Source organism: Astyanax mexicanus, chromosome 5 (genome assembly GCF_023375975.1).
Source record: "Astyanax mexicanus isolate ESR-SI-001 chromosome 5, AstMex3_surface, whole genome shotgun sequence".
NCBI classification, from domain to species: Eukaryota; Metazoa; Chordata; class Actinopteri; order Characiformes; family Acestrorhamphidae; genus Astyanax; species Astyanax mexicanus.
In genome coordinates, this window is record NC_064412.1 from 44,114,517 (window position 1) to 44,132,218 (window position 17,702).

The 17,702-nt window shown below is 40.0% G+C and overlaps 1 protein-coding gene across 1 annotated transcript in view; it reads left to right on the forward strand.

Annotated features, from left to right (window-relative positions):
• Positions 1-17,702, forward strand: part of mmp24 (matrix metallopeptidase 24) — a 52,068-nt gene that overhangs the window by 22,531 nt on the left and 11,835 nt on the right. Inside the window, exons 2-6 of the mRNA XM_022664419.2 lie at positions 157-305; positions 5,251-5,367; positions 9,516-9,820; positions 11,164-11,325; positions 13,228-13,445. Coding sequence (XP_022520140.1) covers positions 157-305; positions 5,251-5,367; positions 9,516-9,820; positions 11,164-11,325; positions 13,228-13,445 — 951 coding nt within the window. The remainder of the gene's footprint in view (positions 1-156; positions 306-5,250; positions 5,368-9,515; positions 9,821-11,163; positions 11,326-13,227; positions 13,446-17,702) is intronic.

The window sequence follows — 17,702 nt, forward strand, 5'->3', positions numbered from 1 at the left end:
CACTAAGAATGGTCATAAAAAGTCTTAAATTTTACTTCCTGAAATCTGCGAGAATCCTGCATATAGAGTGATGTGATTTCATTAGAGAAACAGAGACTCGAGATTTTTTCATGTCTTCCTCTCTCTCTTTCTCTCTCTCTCTCTCTCTCTGCTCAGACATGGTTGAAGAATTATGGCTACCTGCTCCCCGACAACATACGAACATCAGACTTACGGTCCGAAAAATCCATGCAGTCTGCAGTTGCTGCCATGCAGCGGTTCTATGGCATTCCTGTGACAGGTGTCCTCGACCAAACAACCATTGAGTGAGTCCAACGTTTCATACATTGCCAACTACCAGAACCTACTAATCTAAACAGCACAGCTCCATCCATCTGTTATTAAACCCCAGAACCTACTAATCTAACCAGCACAGCTCCATCCATCTGTTATTAAACACCAGAACCTAATAATCTAACCAGCACAGCTCCATCCATCTGTTATTAAACACCAGAACCTACTAATCTAACCAGCACAACTCCATTCCTTCTGTTATTAAACCCCAGAACCTAATAATCTAACCAGCACAGCACTATCCATCTGTTATTAAACCCCAGCACCTACTAATCTAACCAGCACAGCTCCATCCATCTGTTATTAAACACCAGAACCTACTAATCTAACCAGCACAGCACAGCACCATCCATCTGTTATTAAACACCAGAACCTACTAATCTAACCAGCACAGCTCCATCCATCTGTTATTAAACACCAGAACCTACTAATCTAACCAGCACAGCTCCATCCATCTGTTATTAAACCCCAGAACCTACTAATCTAACCAGCACAGCATAATCCATCTGTCATTAAACCCCAGAACCTACTAATCTAACCAGCACAACACCATCCATCTGTTATTAAACCCCAGAACCTACTAATCTAACCAGCAAAGCACCTTCCATCTGTTATCAAACCCCAGAACCTGCTAATCTTACCAGCACAGCTCCATCCATCTGTTATTAAACCCCAGAACCTACTAATCTAACCAGCACAGCTCCATCCATCTGTTATTAAACCCCAGAACCTACTAATCTAACCATAACTGATCCATTCATCTATTGAAAAAAACCCAGAACCTACTAATCTAACCAACACAGTTCCATCCATCTGTTATTAAACCCCAGAACCTACTAATCTAACCAGCACAGCATCATCCATCTGTTATGACACCCCAGAACCTACTAATCTAACCAGCACAGCTCCATCCATCTGTTATTAAACCTCAGAACCTACTAATCTAACCAGCACAGCTCCATCCATCTGTTATTAAACCCCAGAACCTACTAATCTAACCAGCACAGCACCATCCATCTGTTTTTAAACCCCAGAACCTACTAATCTAACCAGCACAGCTCCAACCATCTGTTTTTAAACCCCAGAACCTACTAATCTAACCAGCACAGCTCCAACCATCTGTTATTAAATGCCAGAACCTACTAATCTAACCAGGACAGCGCCACCCATCTGTTATTAAACCCCAGGACCTACTAATCTAACCAGCACAGCTCCATTCCTTCTGTTATTAAACCCCAGAACCTACTAATCTAACCAGCACAGCTCCATCGTTCTGTTATTAAACCTCAGAACCTACTAATCTAACCAGCACAGCACCATCCATCTGTTATCAAACACCTGAACCTACTAATCTAACCAGCACAACTCCATTCCTTCTGTTATTAAACCCCAGAACCTAATAATCTAACCAGCACAGCTCCCTCCATCTGTTATTAAACCCCACAACCTACTAATCTAAATCTAAATTATCCGACTTAATGCTAAATCTGGCTGACTTCTCAGACACCCCTGGTTCAGCAGCTAAAAACCTTGGAGTTATCATAGATTCAGATCTAGCATTCGATAAACACATATCTAATGTTACTAGAACAGCTTTTCTACACCTCCGTAATATTGCCAAGCTAAGAAATGCCCTATCACTGCATGACGCAGAAAAATTTGTACATGCCTTTATTACCTCAAGGCTAGATTATTGTAATGCGCTACTGTCTGGATGTTCCGGCAGTAACTTAAATAAACTTCAGCTAGTTCAAAATGCTGCAGCCAGGGTCCTTACTAAAACGAGAAAATTTGACCATATTAGTCCAGTACTATCAGCACTGCATTGGCTTCCAGTCAAATTCCGCATAGACTATAAAATTCTTCTGTTAACGTATAAAGCCCTACACGGACTCGCTCCTGAGTATTTACAAGACCTCATCTCCTGTTATGAACCACCGCGATTACTTAGATCTCAGGGTGCTGGTTTATTAGTAGTTCCTAAAATTCAGAGGAGCTCTGCAGGAGGAAGAGCTTTCTCTTATAAAGCGCCTCAACTCTGGAATAATCTCCCCGAATATGTTCGGGACTCAGACACAGTCTCAATCTTTAAGTCTAGACTGAAAACTTACTTGTTTAGTTTAGCTTAGCGTGTTAGATTAGTAGGTTCTGGTGTTTGATAGATGGAGGGTGCTGTGCTTGTTAGATAAGTAGGTTCTGGTGATTAATAGATGGAGGGTGCTGTGCTTGTTAGATTAGTAGGTTCTGGTGTTTGATAGATGGAGGGTGCTGTGCGTGTTAGATTAGTAGGTTCTGGTGTTTGATAGATGGATGGTACTGTGCGTGTTAGATTAGTAGGTTCTGGTGTTTGATAGATGGATGGTACTGTGCGTGTTTGATTAGTAGGTTCTGGTGTTTGATAGATGGATGGTACTGTGCGTGTTAGATTAGTAGGTTCTGGTGTTTGATAGATGGATGGTACTGTGTGTGTTAGATTAGTAGGTTCTGGTGTTTGATAGATGGAGGGTGCTGTGCGTGTTAGATTAGTAGGTTCTGGTGTTTGATAGATGGAGGGTGCTGTGCGTGTTAGATTAGTAGGTTCTGGTGTTTGATAGATGGATGGTGCTGTGCTTGTTAGATTAGTAGGTTCTGGTGTTTGATAGATGGATGGTACTGTGCGTGTTAGATTAGTAGGTTCTGGTGTTTGATAGATGGAGGGTGCTGTGCGTGTTAGATTAGTAGGTTCTGGTGTTTGATAGATGGATGGTACTGTGCGTGTTAGATTAGTAGGTTCTGGTGTTTGATAGATGGAGGGTGCTGTGCTTGTTAGATTAGTAGGTTCTGGTGTTTGATAGATGGAGAGTGCTGTGCGTGTTAGATTAGTAGGTTCTGGTGTTTGATAGATGGAGGGTGCTGTGCGTGTTAGATAAGTAGGTTCTGGTGTTTGATAGATGGATGGTGCTGTGCTTGTTAGATTAGTAGGTTCTGGTGTTTGATAGATGGATGGTACTGTGCGTGTTAGATTAGTAGGTTCTGGTGTTTGATAGATGGAGGGTGCTGTGCTTGTTAGATTAGTAGGTTCTGGTGTTTGATAGATGGATGGTACTGTGCGTGTTAGATTAGTAGGTTCTGGTGTTTGATAGATGGAGGGTGCTGTGCGTGTTAGATTAGAAGGTTCTGGTGTTTGATAGATGGAGGGTGCTGTGCGTATTAGATAAGTAGGTTCTGGTGTTTGATAGATGGATGGTGCTGTGCTTGTTAGATTAGTAGGTTCTGGTGTTTGATAGATGGAGAGTGCTGTGCGTGTTAGATTAGTAGGTTCTGGTGTTTGATAGATGGAGAGTGCTGTGCGTGTTAGATTAGTAGGTTCTGGTGTTTGATAGATGGAGGGTGCTGTGCGTATTAGATAAGTAGGTTCTGGTGTTTGATAGATGGAGGGTGCTGTGCTTGTTAGATTAGTAGGTTCTGGTGTTTGATAGATGGAGGGTGCTGTGCTTGTTAGATTAGTAGGTTCTGGTGTTTGATAGATGGAGGGTGCTGTGCGTGTTAGATTAGTAGGTTCTGGTGTTTGATAGATGGAGGGTGCTGTGCTTGTTAGATAAGTAGGTTCTGGTGTTTGATAGATGGATGGTACTGTGCTTGTTAGATTAGTAGGCTCTGGTGTTTGATAGATGGAGGGTGCTGTGCTGGTTAGATAAGTAGGTTCTGGTGTTTGATAGATGGATGGTACTGTGCGTGTTAGATTAGTAGGTTCTGGTGTTTGATAGATGGAGGATGCTGTGCGTGTTAGATTAGTAGGTTCTGGTGTTTGATAGATGGATGGTACTGTGCGTGTTAGATTAGTAGGTTCTGGTGTTTGATAGATGGAGGGTGCTGTGCTTGTTAGATTAGTAGGTTCTGGTGTTTGATAGATGGAGGGTGCTGTGCGTATTAGATAAGTAGGTTCTGGTGTTTGATAGATGGATGGTGCTGTGCTTGTTAGATTAGTAGGTTCTGGTGTTTGATAGATGGATGGTACTGTGCGTGTTAGATTAGTAGGTTCTGGTGTTTGATAGATGGAGGGTGCTGTGCGTGTTAGATTAGTAGGTTCTGGTGTTTGATAGATGGATGGTGCTGTGCTTGTTAGATTAGTAGGTTCTGGTGTTTGATAGATGGAGGGTTCTGTGCTTGTTTGATTAGAAGGTTCTGGTGTTTTTTTTTTTGTTCTTTGTCTAAGTCACAACAATAAACAAACACAGTCTGCTTAAACTTATACCACTCAAAAATAATATGTTTGCATGGTTTTATTAAACACATGTTAATATTCACAGTGAGGGGGGAAAAGGTATGTAAATCTTTAGATTTAATAACTGGTTGACCCTCCTTTGGCAGCAAAAACCTCAACCAAATGTTTCCTGTATTTGCAGATCAGACCTGCACAACAGTCAGGAGGAATTTTAGATCATTTCTCTTCACTAAACTGTTTCAGTTCAGCTATAATATTCTTGAGATATCTGGTCTGAATAACTTTCTTGAGGTCATGATGCCACAGCATCTCAATTGGGTTGAGGTCAGGACTCTCCAGAAGGAGTATTTTCTTCTGTTGAAGCCGTTTGGTTGTTGATTTACTTCTATGTTTTGGGTCGTTGTTCTGTTGCATCATCCATCCTCTGTTTAGCTTCAGTTGGTGGTCTTAGGTCTTAGGTTTCCTGCAAAATGTCTTGGTGAACTTGGGAATTCCCAACCATATTTCACAGTTTAGATGAGGTTTTGATGATGGTGTGTTGTGCCTGTGTTCTCCACACATAGCATTGTGTGTTCCTTCTAAACAAGTCAGTTTTGGTTTCATCCGTCCACCATATATTTAGCCAAGTCCTGTGCAGGACTTGTTACAACTTTATATATCTCTCATTATGACAAGGAGTATTCACAGCCATTCTTGTTCTGTTTGCTGTTCAGGTGGATGAAGAAACCTCGTTGTGGTGTTCCTGATCACCCACACTTCAGCAGACGGAGGAGAAATAAACGTTATGCCCTCACCGGTCAGAAATGGAGGGACAAAAAAATTTCATACAGGTACGAACTACACTGTATAATGCAAAGTCAGTTAAAAACTTCAATCTGTCTACGTAGTTAGGAAGTGTGACCGAATGCTCTCTCTGTCTCTCTCTCGGTCGCTCGCTCTGACTCGCTCTCTCTGTCTCTCTCTCGGTCGCTCGCTCTGACTCGCTCTCTCTGTCTCTCTCTCGGTCGCTCGCTCTGACTCGCTCTCTCTGTCGCTCGCTCTGACGTGCTCTCTCGGTCGCTCGCTCTGACTCGCTCTCTCGGTCGCTCGCTCTGACGCGCTCTCTCGGTCGCTCGCTCTGACTCGCTCTCTCTGTCTCTCTCTCGGTCGCTCGCTCTGACTCGCTCTCTCTGTCGCTCGCTCTGACGTGCTCTCTCGGTCGCTCGCTCTGACGCGCTCTCTCTGTCGCTCGCTCTGACGCGCTCTCTTTGCCGCTCGCTCTGACTTGCTTTCTCTGTCGCTCGCTCTGACTCGCTCTCTCTGTCGCTCGCTCGGACTCGCTCTCGGTCGCTCACTCTGACTCGCTCTCTCGGTCGCTCGCTCTGACGCGCTCTTTCTCGGTCGCTCACTCTGACGCGCTCTCTCTCGGCGCTCGCTCTGACGCACTCGCTCCGACTCGCTCTCTCGGTCGCTCGCTCTGACACGCTCTCTCGGTCGCTCGCTCTGACACGCTCTCTCGGTCGGTCGCTCTGACACGCTCTCTCGGTCGCTCGCTCTGACACGCTCTCTCGGTCGTTCGCTCTGACACGCTCTCTCGGTCGTTCGCTCTGACTCGCTCTCTCGGTCGCTCGCTCTGACGCGCTCTCTCTGTCGCTCGCTCTGACTCGCTCTCTCGGTCGCTCGCTCCGACGAGCTCTCTCGGACGCTCGCTCTGAAGTGCTTTCTCGGTCGCTCGCTCTGACTCGCTCTCTCGGTCGCTCGCTCTGAAGTGCTTTCTCGGTCGCTCGCTCTGACTCGCTCTCTCGGTCGCTCGCTCTCTCGGACGCTCGCTCTGACTCGCTCTCTCGGTCGCTCGCTCTGAAGTGCTTTCTCGGTCGCTCGCTCTGACACGCTCTCTCGGTCGTTCGCTCTGACTCGCTCTCTCGGTCGCTCGCTCTGACACGCTCTCTCTGTCGCTCGCTCTGACTCGCTCTCTCGGACGCTTGCTCCGACGAGCTCTCTCGGACGCTCGCTCTGAAGTGCTTTCTCGGTCGCTCGCTCTGACTCGCTCTCTCGGTCGCTCGCTCTCTCGGTCGCTCGCTCTCTCGGTCGCTCGCTCTGAAGTGCTTTCTCGGTCGCTCGCTCTGAAGTGCTTTCTCGGTCGCTCGCTCCGACGCGCTCTCTCGGATGTTCGCTCCGACGAGCTCTCTCGGGCGCTCGCTCTGACTCGCTTTCTCGGTCGCTCGCTCTGACTCGCTCTCTCGGTCGCTCGCTCTCTCGGTCGCTCGCTCTGAATCGCTCTCTCGGTCGCTCGCTCTGACGCGCTCTCTTAGGTTGTCACTGTAATCCTCTTCCAGTCCTCCATGATGAATCACAGAGCCAGTAAATGTTAAGACTCATTGACCTCTTCCATCATCCGTTTGAGGATGCCCCACAGGTGCTCCGTTGGTTTTAAGGTCTGGAGATAAACATGCTCAATCCATCGTCTTTATCTTTAACTTCCTCATCAAAGTAGTGGTCAACTGTTATGTAGCCCAGTTTCGCAGGTAGGGGATCATGCTCTGCTTTAAAATGTCACAGCACATGTGGAAATTTAGCTCCCCAGTGGCAGAAGCACTCATGCAGCTCAAGACCATGATGCTGCCACCACTTGCTTGACTGTTGACAAGGGACATTTTTTTGGTACTCCTCACAAGGTCACCGTCACAGACGCTGGACACCATCTGAGCCAAACAAGTTTATCTTGATCTCTTTAGACCACAGGACATGGCAATTCATAGCAATTCATATTCTTGGACTGCTTTTCTTCAGCAAACTGTTTGCTTGCTTTCTTGTGTGTCAGCGTCAAAAGAAGCTTCCTTCTTGGACAGTGCCATGCAGACAAAGTTGATGCAGTGTGTGGTGTATAGTCTGAGCACTGCAGGCTGACCTCCCACTTCTTCAAGCTCTGCAGCAATGCTGGCAGCACTAAAGTCAACCTACTGATGTTGTGCTGAACATGTGAACTCACCTCTTTTGTTCACCCTTGGGGGGGAACCCATCCTGGAAAACTGTTGTATGACCTTAGCCACCAAATATATGCATTTATATGCAATATAAATCCATAAGAATAACCCCATGAAATTTAGGGGTATCCAGGATAATCCCATACTGCTTATTGTAGTTTATTTTTATAGTGTAACAGAGATAATATCTGTTTAGCTTCTATCTGTCCTTTCTTCTTTGCTCTGGGTTTGAGTCTTACGGGTGGCTGTGATGAAAACATGCATTTGTTTGCCTTTTTCACCAATACCGATAATAACCAAATGTCCATGGTTTGATAACCATGCATTTTCATACAATGGAACACCACGAAACCAGTTACTGCTGCAACCCTACTAATCACTGACTAATATACACTGTTAAATAGAGTTATTTACAGGTAGACACCATCATTGACTACTGGCTTTATGTTTTTTGGGGTTTATTCTGATGTTATATAGAGGTAATTACAGTAAACACACTCACTGATCACTGACTTTATATTTATTTGGGTTTATATTAAGGTTATATTGAGTTAATTGAAGATAGATACTCTTACTGACCACTAACTTTATGTAAAAATAAATTTATTATAATGTTATCTAGAGCTTTACGTGTAGACACTTTCACTTTATTTATAATCTCACTATATATAAATCACTTTATGTATGGGTATTTGAGGTGAACTGCACCTTTATTTGCCTGTAGAGTCTTTGAGCTTGCAGCCGGGTCTATATTTAGAGCGTCTGTGGAAGTGAATTTGATTTGATCTTTAAGGACTGTCACAGAAAGAAAGAAAGTGATGCAGAAAAAGCCTGAGCTTCCATCTCCTGCAAACAATGAAAGCCGGATAGTGGTTTTATTAGGTAAATGAAAGATTTATTGTGACGTCTGTGTTTCTGTTCTAATCAGATCATAAATTACACATTATAACAAACCTTGCTTCCAAGCCTATTTAATTAGAGATATGATACAGCAGGACATCACAGTATCTTCCCAGGATTATCATGTATTTGAGTGTGTGTGGGTGAGTTTCTTAGCTCTGGCTTACCTGATTGATATGCACAGTAATACAAAATGAAATCATACCATTGCCTGAAGATACAAACATGTTTTGTTGAAAGATAAAAACAAAATATAGCTCTGGAATCATTACATTATCTATCTTTGTATTTACTTCACTTTTTTATTCCACTATACAGAAGTTTGTCAGTCGAAATGGATTCTGCCAAGCAGTGCAAAGTTTTTCCCTATATAGAAAATCTATCCATCAGAACCACATCATTCAGTCAGTCAGCTAGGGAAGAGTTAGGGGAATATATTTTTAAATATCACTTTAAAATCAGTAAAAAAAAAAAAAGACTTGGCATATGCATGAGTAATTCTGTTTCATATTTGCATTTGCAAAATATCCTATTTTATTTATTATTTCACTTTCACAAAAAAAATCTAATAAATGTAAATGAAAAATCTAAAAACTGTTTAAAAAACATTTATAATGCTGCCTGATATGAAATCACTAATATTTATTCTTCAAAAGTAAAGACATTGTTGGGTTTATGATATAACCAGTTACTGCAAATGATAAATCATACATAGTTAATAATCAGAGTAAAAACTAACTGATATCATTGAATGCATGATGTCAATGATGTTACAATAATCAACGAAAGCCCAATATTTTCACTCACCATACGGGCCTCCTAACAAAGCCACTCCCTAAAACATAAGAACGCACATATCTAGTTACACAAAGTGTGATTTAAAGAGACTGAGAACACGTTGGGAAGGAGGTCTGATTAATTCATCTTTTCAATGTCTGAAAATTTAATCTTACATATCTACAAATGATTACACATAATTATATTGCAAAATGAACATTGTGATGTCGATCATGCAAGGCCTGTCACACATGCTGATGTAGAGAAAGGCTGAATATTTCATAAGTGTTCACTTTATTCATTTGTCTTTGCTTCTGTTCTTCATTTCATTTCTTCAGCATACACAACTTTACACCAAAGGTGGGGGAGAAGGATACACAGCGGGCAATACGGCAGGCCTTTGATGTGTGGCAAACCGTCACCCCACTGACTTTTCAGGAAGTGGCCTATCCTGAGATCAAGAAAGATGGAAAGGAGGCAGACATTATGATTTTCTTCGCCTCAGGATTCCATGGTGACAGTTCACCATTTGACGGGGAGGGAGGTTTTTTAGCGCATGCCTACTTCCCAGGTCCTGGAATCGGAGGAGACACGCATTTCGACTCAGATGAGCCCTGGACTTTAGGAAACTCTAACCATGATGGTACGTGTGGAAGAACTATTAACAGCATGTTGAGCTGATAAAGAACAAAACTTGATATGCACAAGTTTGAAGTGGACATGAAACATTTTTAGTTTTCAATTAAATATGAATGTAATGAAAAATGTTTACACATTAAATTATAATATGTTTATGTCACTACCCTTAAAATTTGCGCTAGTGTGCTGCCATTTTGCCCGTGCAGCACTGGTGATGTCACAAGGGCCCAGGTATATACAGTCATGGCCAAAAGTGTTGGCACCCCTGATTTTTTTCCAGAAAATGAAGTATTTCTCCCAGAAAATTATTGCAATTACAAATGGTTTGTTATTTCCTTTGTGTATTGGAACAACACAAAAAACTGGTGGAAAAAACAAATTTGACATGATTTTACAAAAAAATACAAAAATGGGGCAGACACATTTATTGGCACCCTCAACTTAATATTTGGTTGCAGACCCTTTATAACATAAATAAAACAACAGAAATCAATCGCTTCTTATAACTATCAACAAGCTTCTTACACCTCTCAACTGGAATTTTGGACCACTCTTTTTTTGCAAACTGCTCCTAGTCTCTCATATTTGAAGGGTGCCTCCTCCCAACAGCTATTTTAAGATTTTTCCACATGTGTTTAATGGAATTTAGATTGCTGGCCACTTTAGAACTCTCCAGCGCTTTGTTTCCATCTGGGTGCTTTTTGAAGTATGTTTGGGGTCATTGTCCTGCTGGAAGACCCATGACCTAGGACGCAAACCCAGCTTTCTGAAACTGGGCTTTCTGAATCCTTTGGTAATCTTGCACACAGTCAAGGCACCCAGTTCCAGAGGCAGCAGAACAACCCCAAAACATCTTTGAACCTCCACCATATTTGACTGTAGGCACTGTGTTCTTTTCTTTGTAGGCCTCATTCTGTTTTTGTAAACAGTAGAATGATGTGCTTTACCAAAAAGCTCTATTTTGGTCTCATCTGTCCACAAGATGTTTTCCCAGAAGGATTTTGGCTTACATAAATTTTGGCAAACTGCAGTCTAGCTTTTTTAACAGTGGGTTGCGTTGGAACCTTTTATCAATTTTTCTCCTCCGTCCATGTCCAGGGAGATTAGCTGCAGTGCCGTGAATTCAAGCCTTTATTTTGGTGCCACAATAAATTTCAGGAGATTAATAACATATGGTGCCCTGCGATGGACTGGTGGCCTGTCCATGGTGTATACTGCCTCCCGCCCGATCCTGGCTGGGATAGGCTCCAGCCCCCCTGCAAACCTTAACGGATAAAGCGGTTGACGATGTGAGTGAGTGTAATAACATATGGGTGGTTTTTAGTTTTGACTTGTTTTCTCTTGCAGGTAATGACCTTTTCCTGGTTGCCGTCCATGAGTTGGGCCATGCATTGGGTCTTGAACATTCCAATGACCCCAGTGCAATCATGGCCCCTTTTTACCAGTATATGGAGACCCACGACTTCAAACTACCACTAGATGACCTTCAAGGCATCCAGAAAATATATGGTATTTTTTTGTTTAAAGATGGTGGCAATGTATAGCCAGGTAGTTGAATTTAAGGCAGTCTAAACAGGTATAGTCTTAGTTTTTATTTTTTTGGTAATGATTTTGCCAAAAACTATCAACAGATTTCATGAGTCAAGAAATGTTACTTAGTACATTTATGGCAGTCCATGTCAGTAATGATGCCAGATCTATAACTATCCGTATCATTACCCATCTATACACATACCCACCCATACACAACTAGAAAATGCTATGCAGTACAAATCATACAAAACAATGAAATTCTTAAACATTTAGGGCCCCATCTTATACCCTGTGCAAAGTGCATTATGATGCTCATTGCTTACTTACATCCCATGAACAATCTATTTCCATGCTTTGTGCCAGCACAATTTTAATAGCACCAAAGTTTACAAATATATCTACACTGCTGGGTGTTCAGGTAAATTTTTAGCATATTGCTGTCTTAGCAGCAGAAATTCGCAGGTGCACCACTGTCTGATTAAAACCCTGATTGCAGTCAACAATCAGATGCCCATACCTAGCTTAGCAACACAGATGTGCATACACCCCTGTTATTACACACACACACAGACTTTGCACAGGGTATAAGCAATGTGCACACCCACATTTTACATCAACAAGAAACAGAATGCAGAATAAAATATCATTGCTGTTTTCGTGAGCTGCTTAAGCACCTTCACAACAGGTCAGTTTCCTTTGCTGAGAAATGCAGAATGATTGCACCTTTAGGATGGTTGAAGGCTTGCCTATAGATAGCCAAAATATGGCCCTTAAAATTAAATAACTTTGGTATGAGCTGGATAATGAGCTAATAATCCAGCATCAGTACCTAAGCTCACTTGCAGTGTCTTGAAGAAGTATTCGTTCCCCTTTTCTTTATTTTACAACCACAAGCTTAACTGTATTTTATTGGGATTTTCTGTGAAAGACCAACACAAAGTAGCACATAATTGTTAAGTGAAAGTAAAATTATACATCGTTTACTTCTTGTTTTTTTTTTTCACAAATAGACATCTGGAAAGTGTGGCATTCATTTGTATTTAGCCCCTCGAGTTAATAAGACCAACAGCTTCACACATATAAAAGGCTAAAAAAAAGCTTGGCCCGGCTGGATGGAGAGCGTCTGTGAACAGTAATCAAGTCTTGCCACAGATCTTGCTTAATGAGATTTAGGTCTTGATTATACTATGAATATTCTTTGATCTAAACCATGCTGTTGTAGTTCTGGCTGTATTGACTTGCTGGAAGGTGAATTTCCTTCCCAGTCTCAAGTCTTTTGAAGCCACCAACAGGTTTTCTTCCAGGATTGCCCTGTATTTACTGTAACTCCATCCATCTTCCCATCGACTCCGACCAGCTTCCCTGTCCCTGCTGAAGAAAAGCATCCCTACAGCACAATGCTGCCTGTGATGTGTGGAGTTAGTTTTCCACCACGTAGATTTTAGCCAAAAAACTAAAGCTTTGGTACCAACTGATCAGAGCACAATCCTCCATATGTTTGCTTTTTTGCAAACACCACTTCTTATGTCTTTCCTTCACCAATTGTTTTACTTATAGTTGCTCTGTGGACAGAGTCTCCCACCTCAGCTGTGGATTTTGATGGATCCTCAAGAGCCTCTTTCTCTAATTAGTGCTGTCCCTGCCTGGGCTGTTTAGAGGTTTAGAGGTTTTAAAGTAAAGGGGCTGATTACAAACGCAAACCAGGTTTTTAATCAAGTTTTTATTCATCAAAAAAAAGACTATCACAGAACATCACATTAAAATATGTTTAGTCTAGAGAGTACAATGTGACAATATGTGGAAAGGTTCAAGGAGGGTGAAACATCCAGCTAATGATGGTGCACACTGGATGTAAAACAGATGCATGTGCTCACACAGGTATCCCAACAGCAATGTTGGAGCCAACACGGCCTCTTCCCACCCTCCCAGCTCGACGGACTCATTCTACGTCTGAGAGGAAGCATGACCGGCAGACCCGCCCGCCTCGACCTCCATCTGGAGACCGCCCCTCTTCTCCTGGTTACGGAAGACCCAACATATGTGACGGCAACTTCAACACAGTGGCCTTTTTCAGACGAGAAATGTTTGTTTTCAAGGTAAGCTGTCCCTTTTAGTTTGGTAGTGCAATGGTGAGGGTCTTCTGCACTCTCTGGAAATGCTTGTTGTCTCTTGGCAGGATGCACCACAATTTTTTTCTTACACATAAGCATGGAGAGCGCAACATCTCTCAGAATTTAAGCTACCTGAGCCTTAGCTGGAACAGACCATCTGTCTATTGACAGCATTATTTGCCTTAAGACTAACATAGAAGCAGTTTATCTCATCTGAAAGTGCAGCACTAATGTTAAACACAGCACTAGAGCTCCAGTTAAAGTCTGTAAAGTCTGACTTATTAAGACTATGGCAGACAGTATACATTTCATATCTGGGAAATGCCAGTGGACTTGCTGCATATTTTTGAGAAGATGAATGTCTGTGATGCTTTTCCTTGCAGGGACTGGTAAAAGGAACGGATGGTGGCAACGTCAGCCTTTGGCACCTACTCTTTAGGTCAGTTAGGTCAGGAAACTCTCTGCTCTCTCCTCCCCTGTACCAGCCCTCCATTTTTCATAGTGTGGGACTAGCAAAAAGAAAATAAATTGTTTTATTACAATCATATATACACACATAGGCGGCCCGCAATAATATCTAAGGGCAACACGTCCCCTTCACATTTCATAATTATTAATTTGGACAAAAGCCTGGGTAGTGGGAGAGGCTAGGAGCTACACTGGAAGCAGCAGAGTGGGAGTGAGAGAGAACCAAGCAAAGAGTACCAAAGAGTACACACAAATATATATACTGTATTTGGAAAAGGTGAGTACATCCCTTACATTTCTGCAGAAGTATACATTTTCATGCGATACAATAAAAAGTAGTCTGAATACAGCTTTTTTATAACAGTGTACATTTATTCTTCCCTCAACATAACTCAATATACAGCCATTAATGTCTAAACTACCAGCAACAAAAGTGAGTACACCCCTTAGTTAAAGTTCCTGAAGTTTCCATATTTTGTGTGACCACCATTATTTTCCAGAACTGCCTTAACTCTCCTGGGCATGAAGTTTACCAGAGCTTCACAGGTTGCCACTGGAAAGCTTTTTCACTCCTTCACGACTACATCACAGAGCTGGAGGATATTCAAGACTTTGTGCCCCTCCACCTTTCACTTGAGGATGCCCCAAAGATGTTTTATTGGGTTTGGGTTGAGTTCTTTTCCATGAAGGACCATACTGAATTTCATTTACCAGTATGAGAGAGTGTGAGAGCAATAACAAACCTGCTCCCCAGTTTTTGTAACATTGTCACATGACACCAGGGATGGAAAATGGCTATCTGGGTACAGTTGGATTATTTTCATTTAGGGGTGTACCGCCTTTTGTTGCCAGTGGTTTATAGTTGTGTGTTGAATTATTTGATTTACACCAAACATTAACATGGTTACACATTGTAACTCCAAGTCAACCACACTTCTGTGGAATAATAGTAGTTTGTAGTTCTTTTATTGCCATCTACTGCCGTTTCTTGGTATAGTTGTAGTATCTATAGTCTCAATATGCTATATAAGCAATAGGTAGGCAAAGCAGGTAAAAGCAGGTACTGATTAATAAACAGACATACCAGGCCCAGGACCCCAAGAGCTCTGGTGGTCTGCATGAAGACGTTACTGGAATATTGTAACCATCCACTACCAAAACCTTAGGGACTTCAGTTAAGTCAATGAATGCTTTGTTATTAAACTATCAAGGGTATGTCACTCTTGTAAAGTTGTTCTTGTGCATCTTTTTTTTAAATATTGGAATCATGGTTCACCAGTCAAATATTTCTACAATAGCCAATAAAACCCCCCTTTGTCTGACACAATCTTTAAAACTGTCTAAAATTATTCAGTAAACATTCCTGTGATGGCGAGTTTATGCAGATTGGTGAACCTCTTCCTATATTCTGTTTTTTTTTTTCCTTTCTCTTATAATGCTGTTTTTTTTGTTATAATGCTGTTTTTTTTGTTATAATGCTGTTTTTTTTTTGTTATAATGCTGTTTTTCTGTTATAATGCTGTTTTTTCTGTTATAATGCTGTTTTTTTTGTTATAATGCTGTTTTTTCTGTTATAGTGCTGTTTTTTGTTATAATGCTGTTTTTTTTGTTATAATGCTGTTTTTTTCTGTTATAGTGCTGTTTTTTGTTATAATGCTGTTTTTTTTGTTATAATGCTGTTTTTTTCTGTTATAGTGCTGTTTTTTGTTATAATGCTGTTTTTTTTTTTGTTATAATGCTGTTTTTCTGTTATAATGCTGTTTTTTGTTATAATGCTGTTTTTTTCTGTTATAATGCTGTTTTTTTCTGTTATAATGCTGTTTTTTTTGTTATAATGCTGTTTTTTTGTTATAATGCTGTTTTTTTTTGTTATAATGCTGTTTTTCTGTTATAATGCTGTTTTATTTTGTTATAATGCTGTTTTTTTCTGTTATAATGCTGTTTTTTTTGTTATAATGCTGTTTTTTGTTATAATGCTGTTTTTTTCTGTTATAATGCTGTTTTTTTTGTTATAATGCTGTTTTTTTGTTATAATGCTGTTTTTTTTGTTATAATGCTGTTTTTTTGTCATAATGCTGTTTTTTTGTTATAATGCTGTTTTTTGTTATAATGCTGTTTCTTTCTGTTATAATGCTGTTTTTTTTGTCATAATGCTGTTTTTTTGTTATAATGCTGTTTTTTTTTGTTATAATGCTTTTTTTTGTTATAATGCTGTTTTTTTTGTCATAATGCTGTTTTTCTGTTATAATGCTGTTTTTTTCTGTTATAATGCTGTTTTTTTTGTTATAATGCTGTTTTTTGTTATAATGCTGTTTTTTTTCTGTTATAATGCTGTTTTTTTTGTTATAATGCTATTTTTCTGTTATAATGCTGTTTTTTTTGTTATAATGCTGTTTTTCTGTTATAATGCTGTTTTATTTTGTTATAATGCTGTTTTTTTGTTATAATGCTGTTTTTTGTTATAATGCTGTTTTTTTTGTTATAATGCTTTTTTTTGTTGTAATGCTGTTTTTTGTTATAATGCTGTTTTTGTTATAATGCTGTTTTTTGTTATAATGCTGTTTTTTTTTGTTATAATGCTGTTTTTTTTTGTTATAATGCTGTTTTTGCTAGTATTAACCCACGCCCTGATGGAATAAGATAGAAAGAGGAGGGGGGCGAACTCAGTGGATATTTTGGGCTAGAGTTCAGGGCAGCTACGCAAGGACGCGAGAAGCTGAAGCCCCCCCCCCCCGCGATGAGAGGTAAAGAAGAAGAAGAAAGAGAAAAAGGTGGGAGATGGGGTGGAGGCGGGTGCCAAGTTGTACCACACGCAGGAGGAGAGGAAGTGGGGGTTTAAATAGGGCTAGTGGGTGGAGTAATGGGCGTGGATTATCTCCCAAAATTTAGTTATGAATAACTCCACTTTTTGTTATAATGCTGTTTTTTGTTATAATGCTGTTTTTTTTTTGTTATAATGCTTTTTTTTGTTATAATGCTGTTTTTTTGTTATAATGCTGTTTTTTGTTATAATGCTGTTTTTTTGTTATAATGCTGTTTTTTTTTGTTATAATGCTGTTTTTTGTTATAATGCTGTTTTTTTTTTGTTATAATGCTTTTTTTTGTTATAATGCTGTTTTTTGTTATAATGCTGTTTTTTTTTGTTATAATGCTGTTTTTTGTTATAATGCTGTTTTTTTTGTTATAATGCTTTTTTTTGTTATAATGCTGTTTTTTTGTTATAATGCTGTTTTTTGTTATAATGCTGTTTTTTTTTTGTTATAATGCTTTTTTTTGTTATAATGCTGTTTTTTGTTATAATGCTGTTTTTTGTTATAATGCTGTTTTTTTGTTATAATGCTGTTTTTTGTTATAATGCTGTTTTTTGTTATAATGCTGTTTTTTTGTTATAATGCTGTTTTTTTTTGTTATAATGCTGTTTTTTGTTATAATGCTGTTTTTTTTTTGTTATAATGCTTTTTTTTGTTATAATGCTGTTTTTTGTTATAATGCTGTTTTTTGTTATAATGCTGTTTTTTTTTTGTTATAATGCTTTTTTTTGTTATAATGCTGTTTTTTGTTATAATGCTGTTTTTTGTTATAATGCTGTTTTTTTGTTATAATGCTGTTTTTTGTTATAATGCTGTTTTTTGTTATAATGCTGTTTTTTTTTGTTATAATGCTGTTTTTTTGTTATAATGCTGTTTTTTGTTATAATGCTGTTTTTTTTTGTTATAATGCTTTTTTTTGTTATAATGCTGTTTTTTTGTTATAATGCTGTTTTTTTTTGTTATA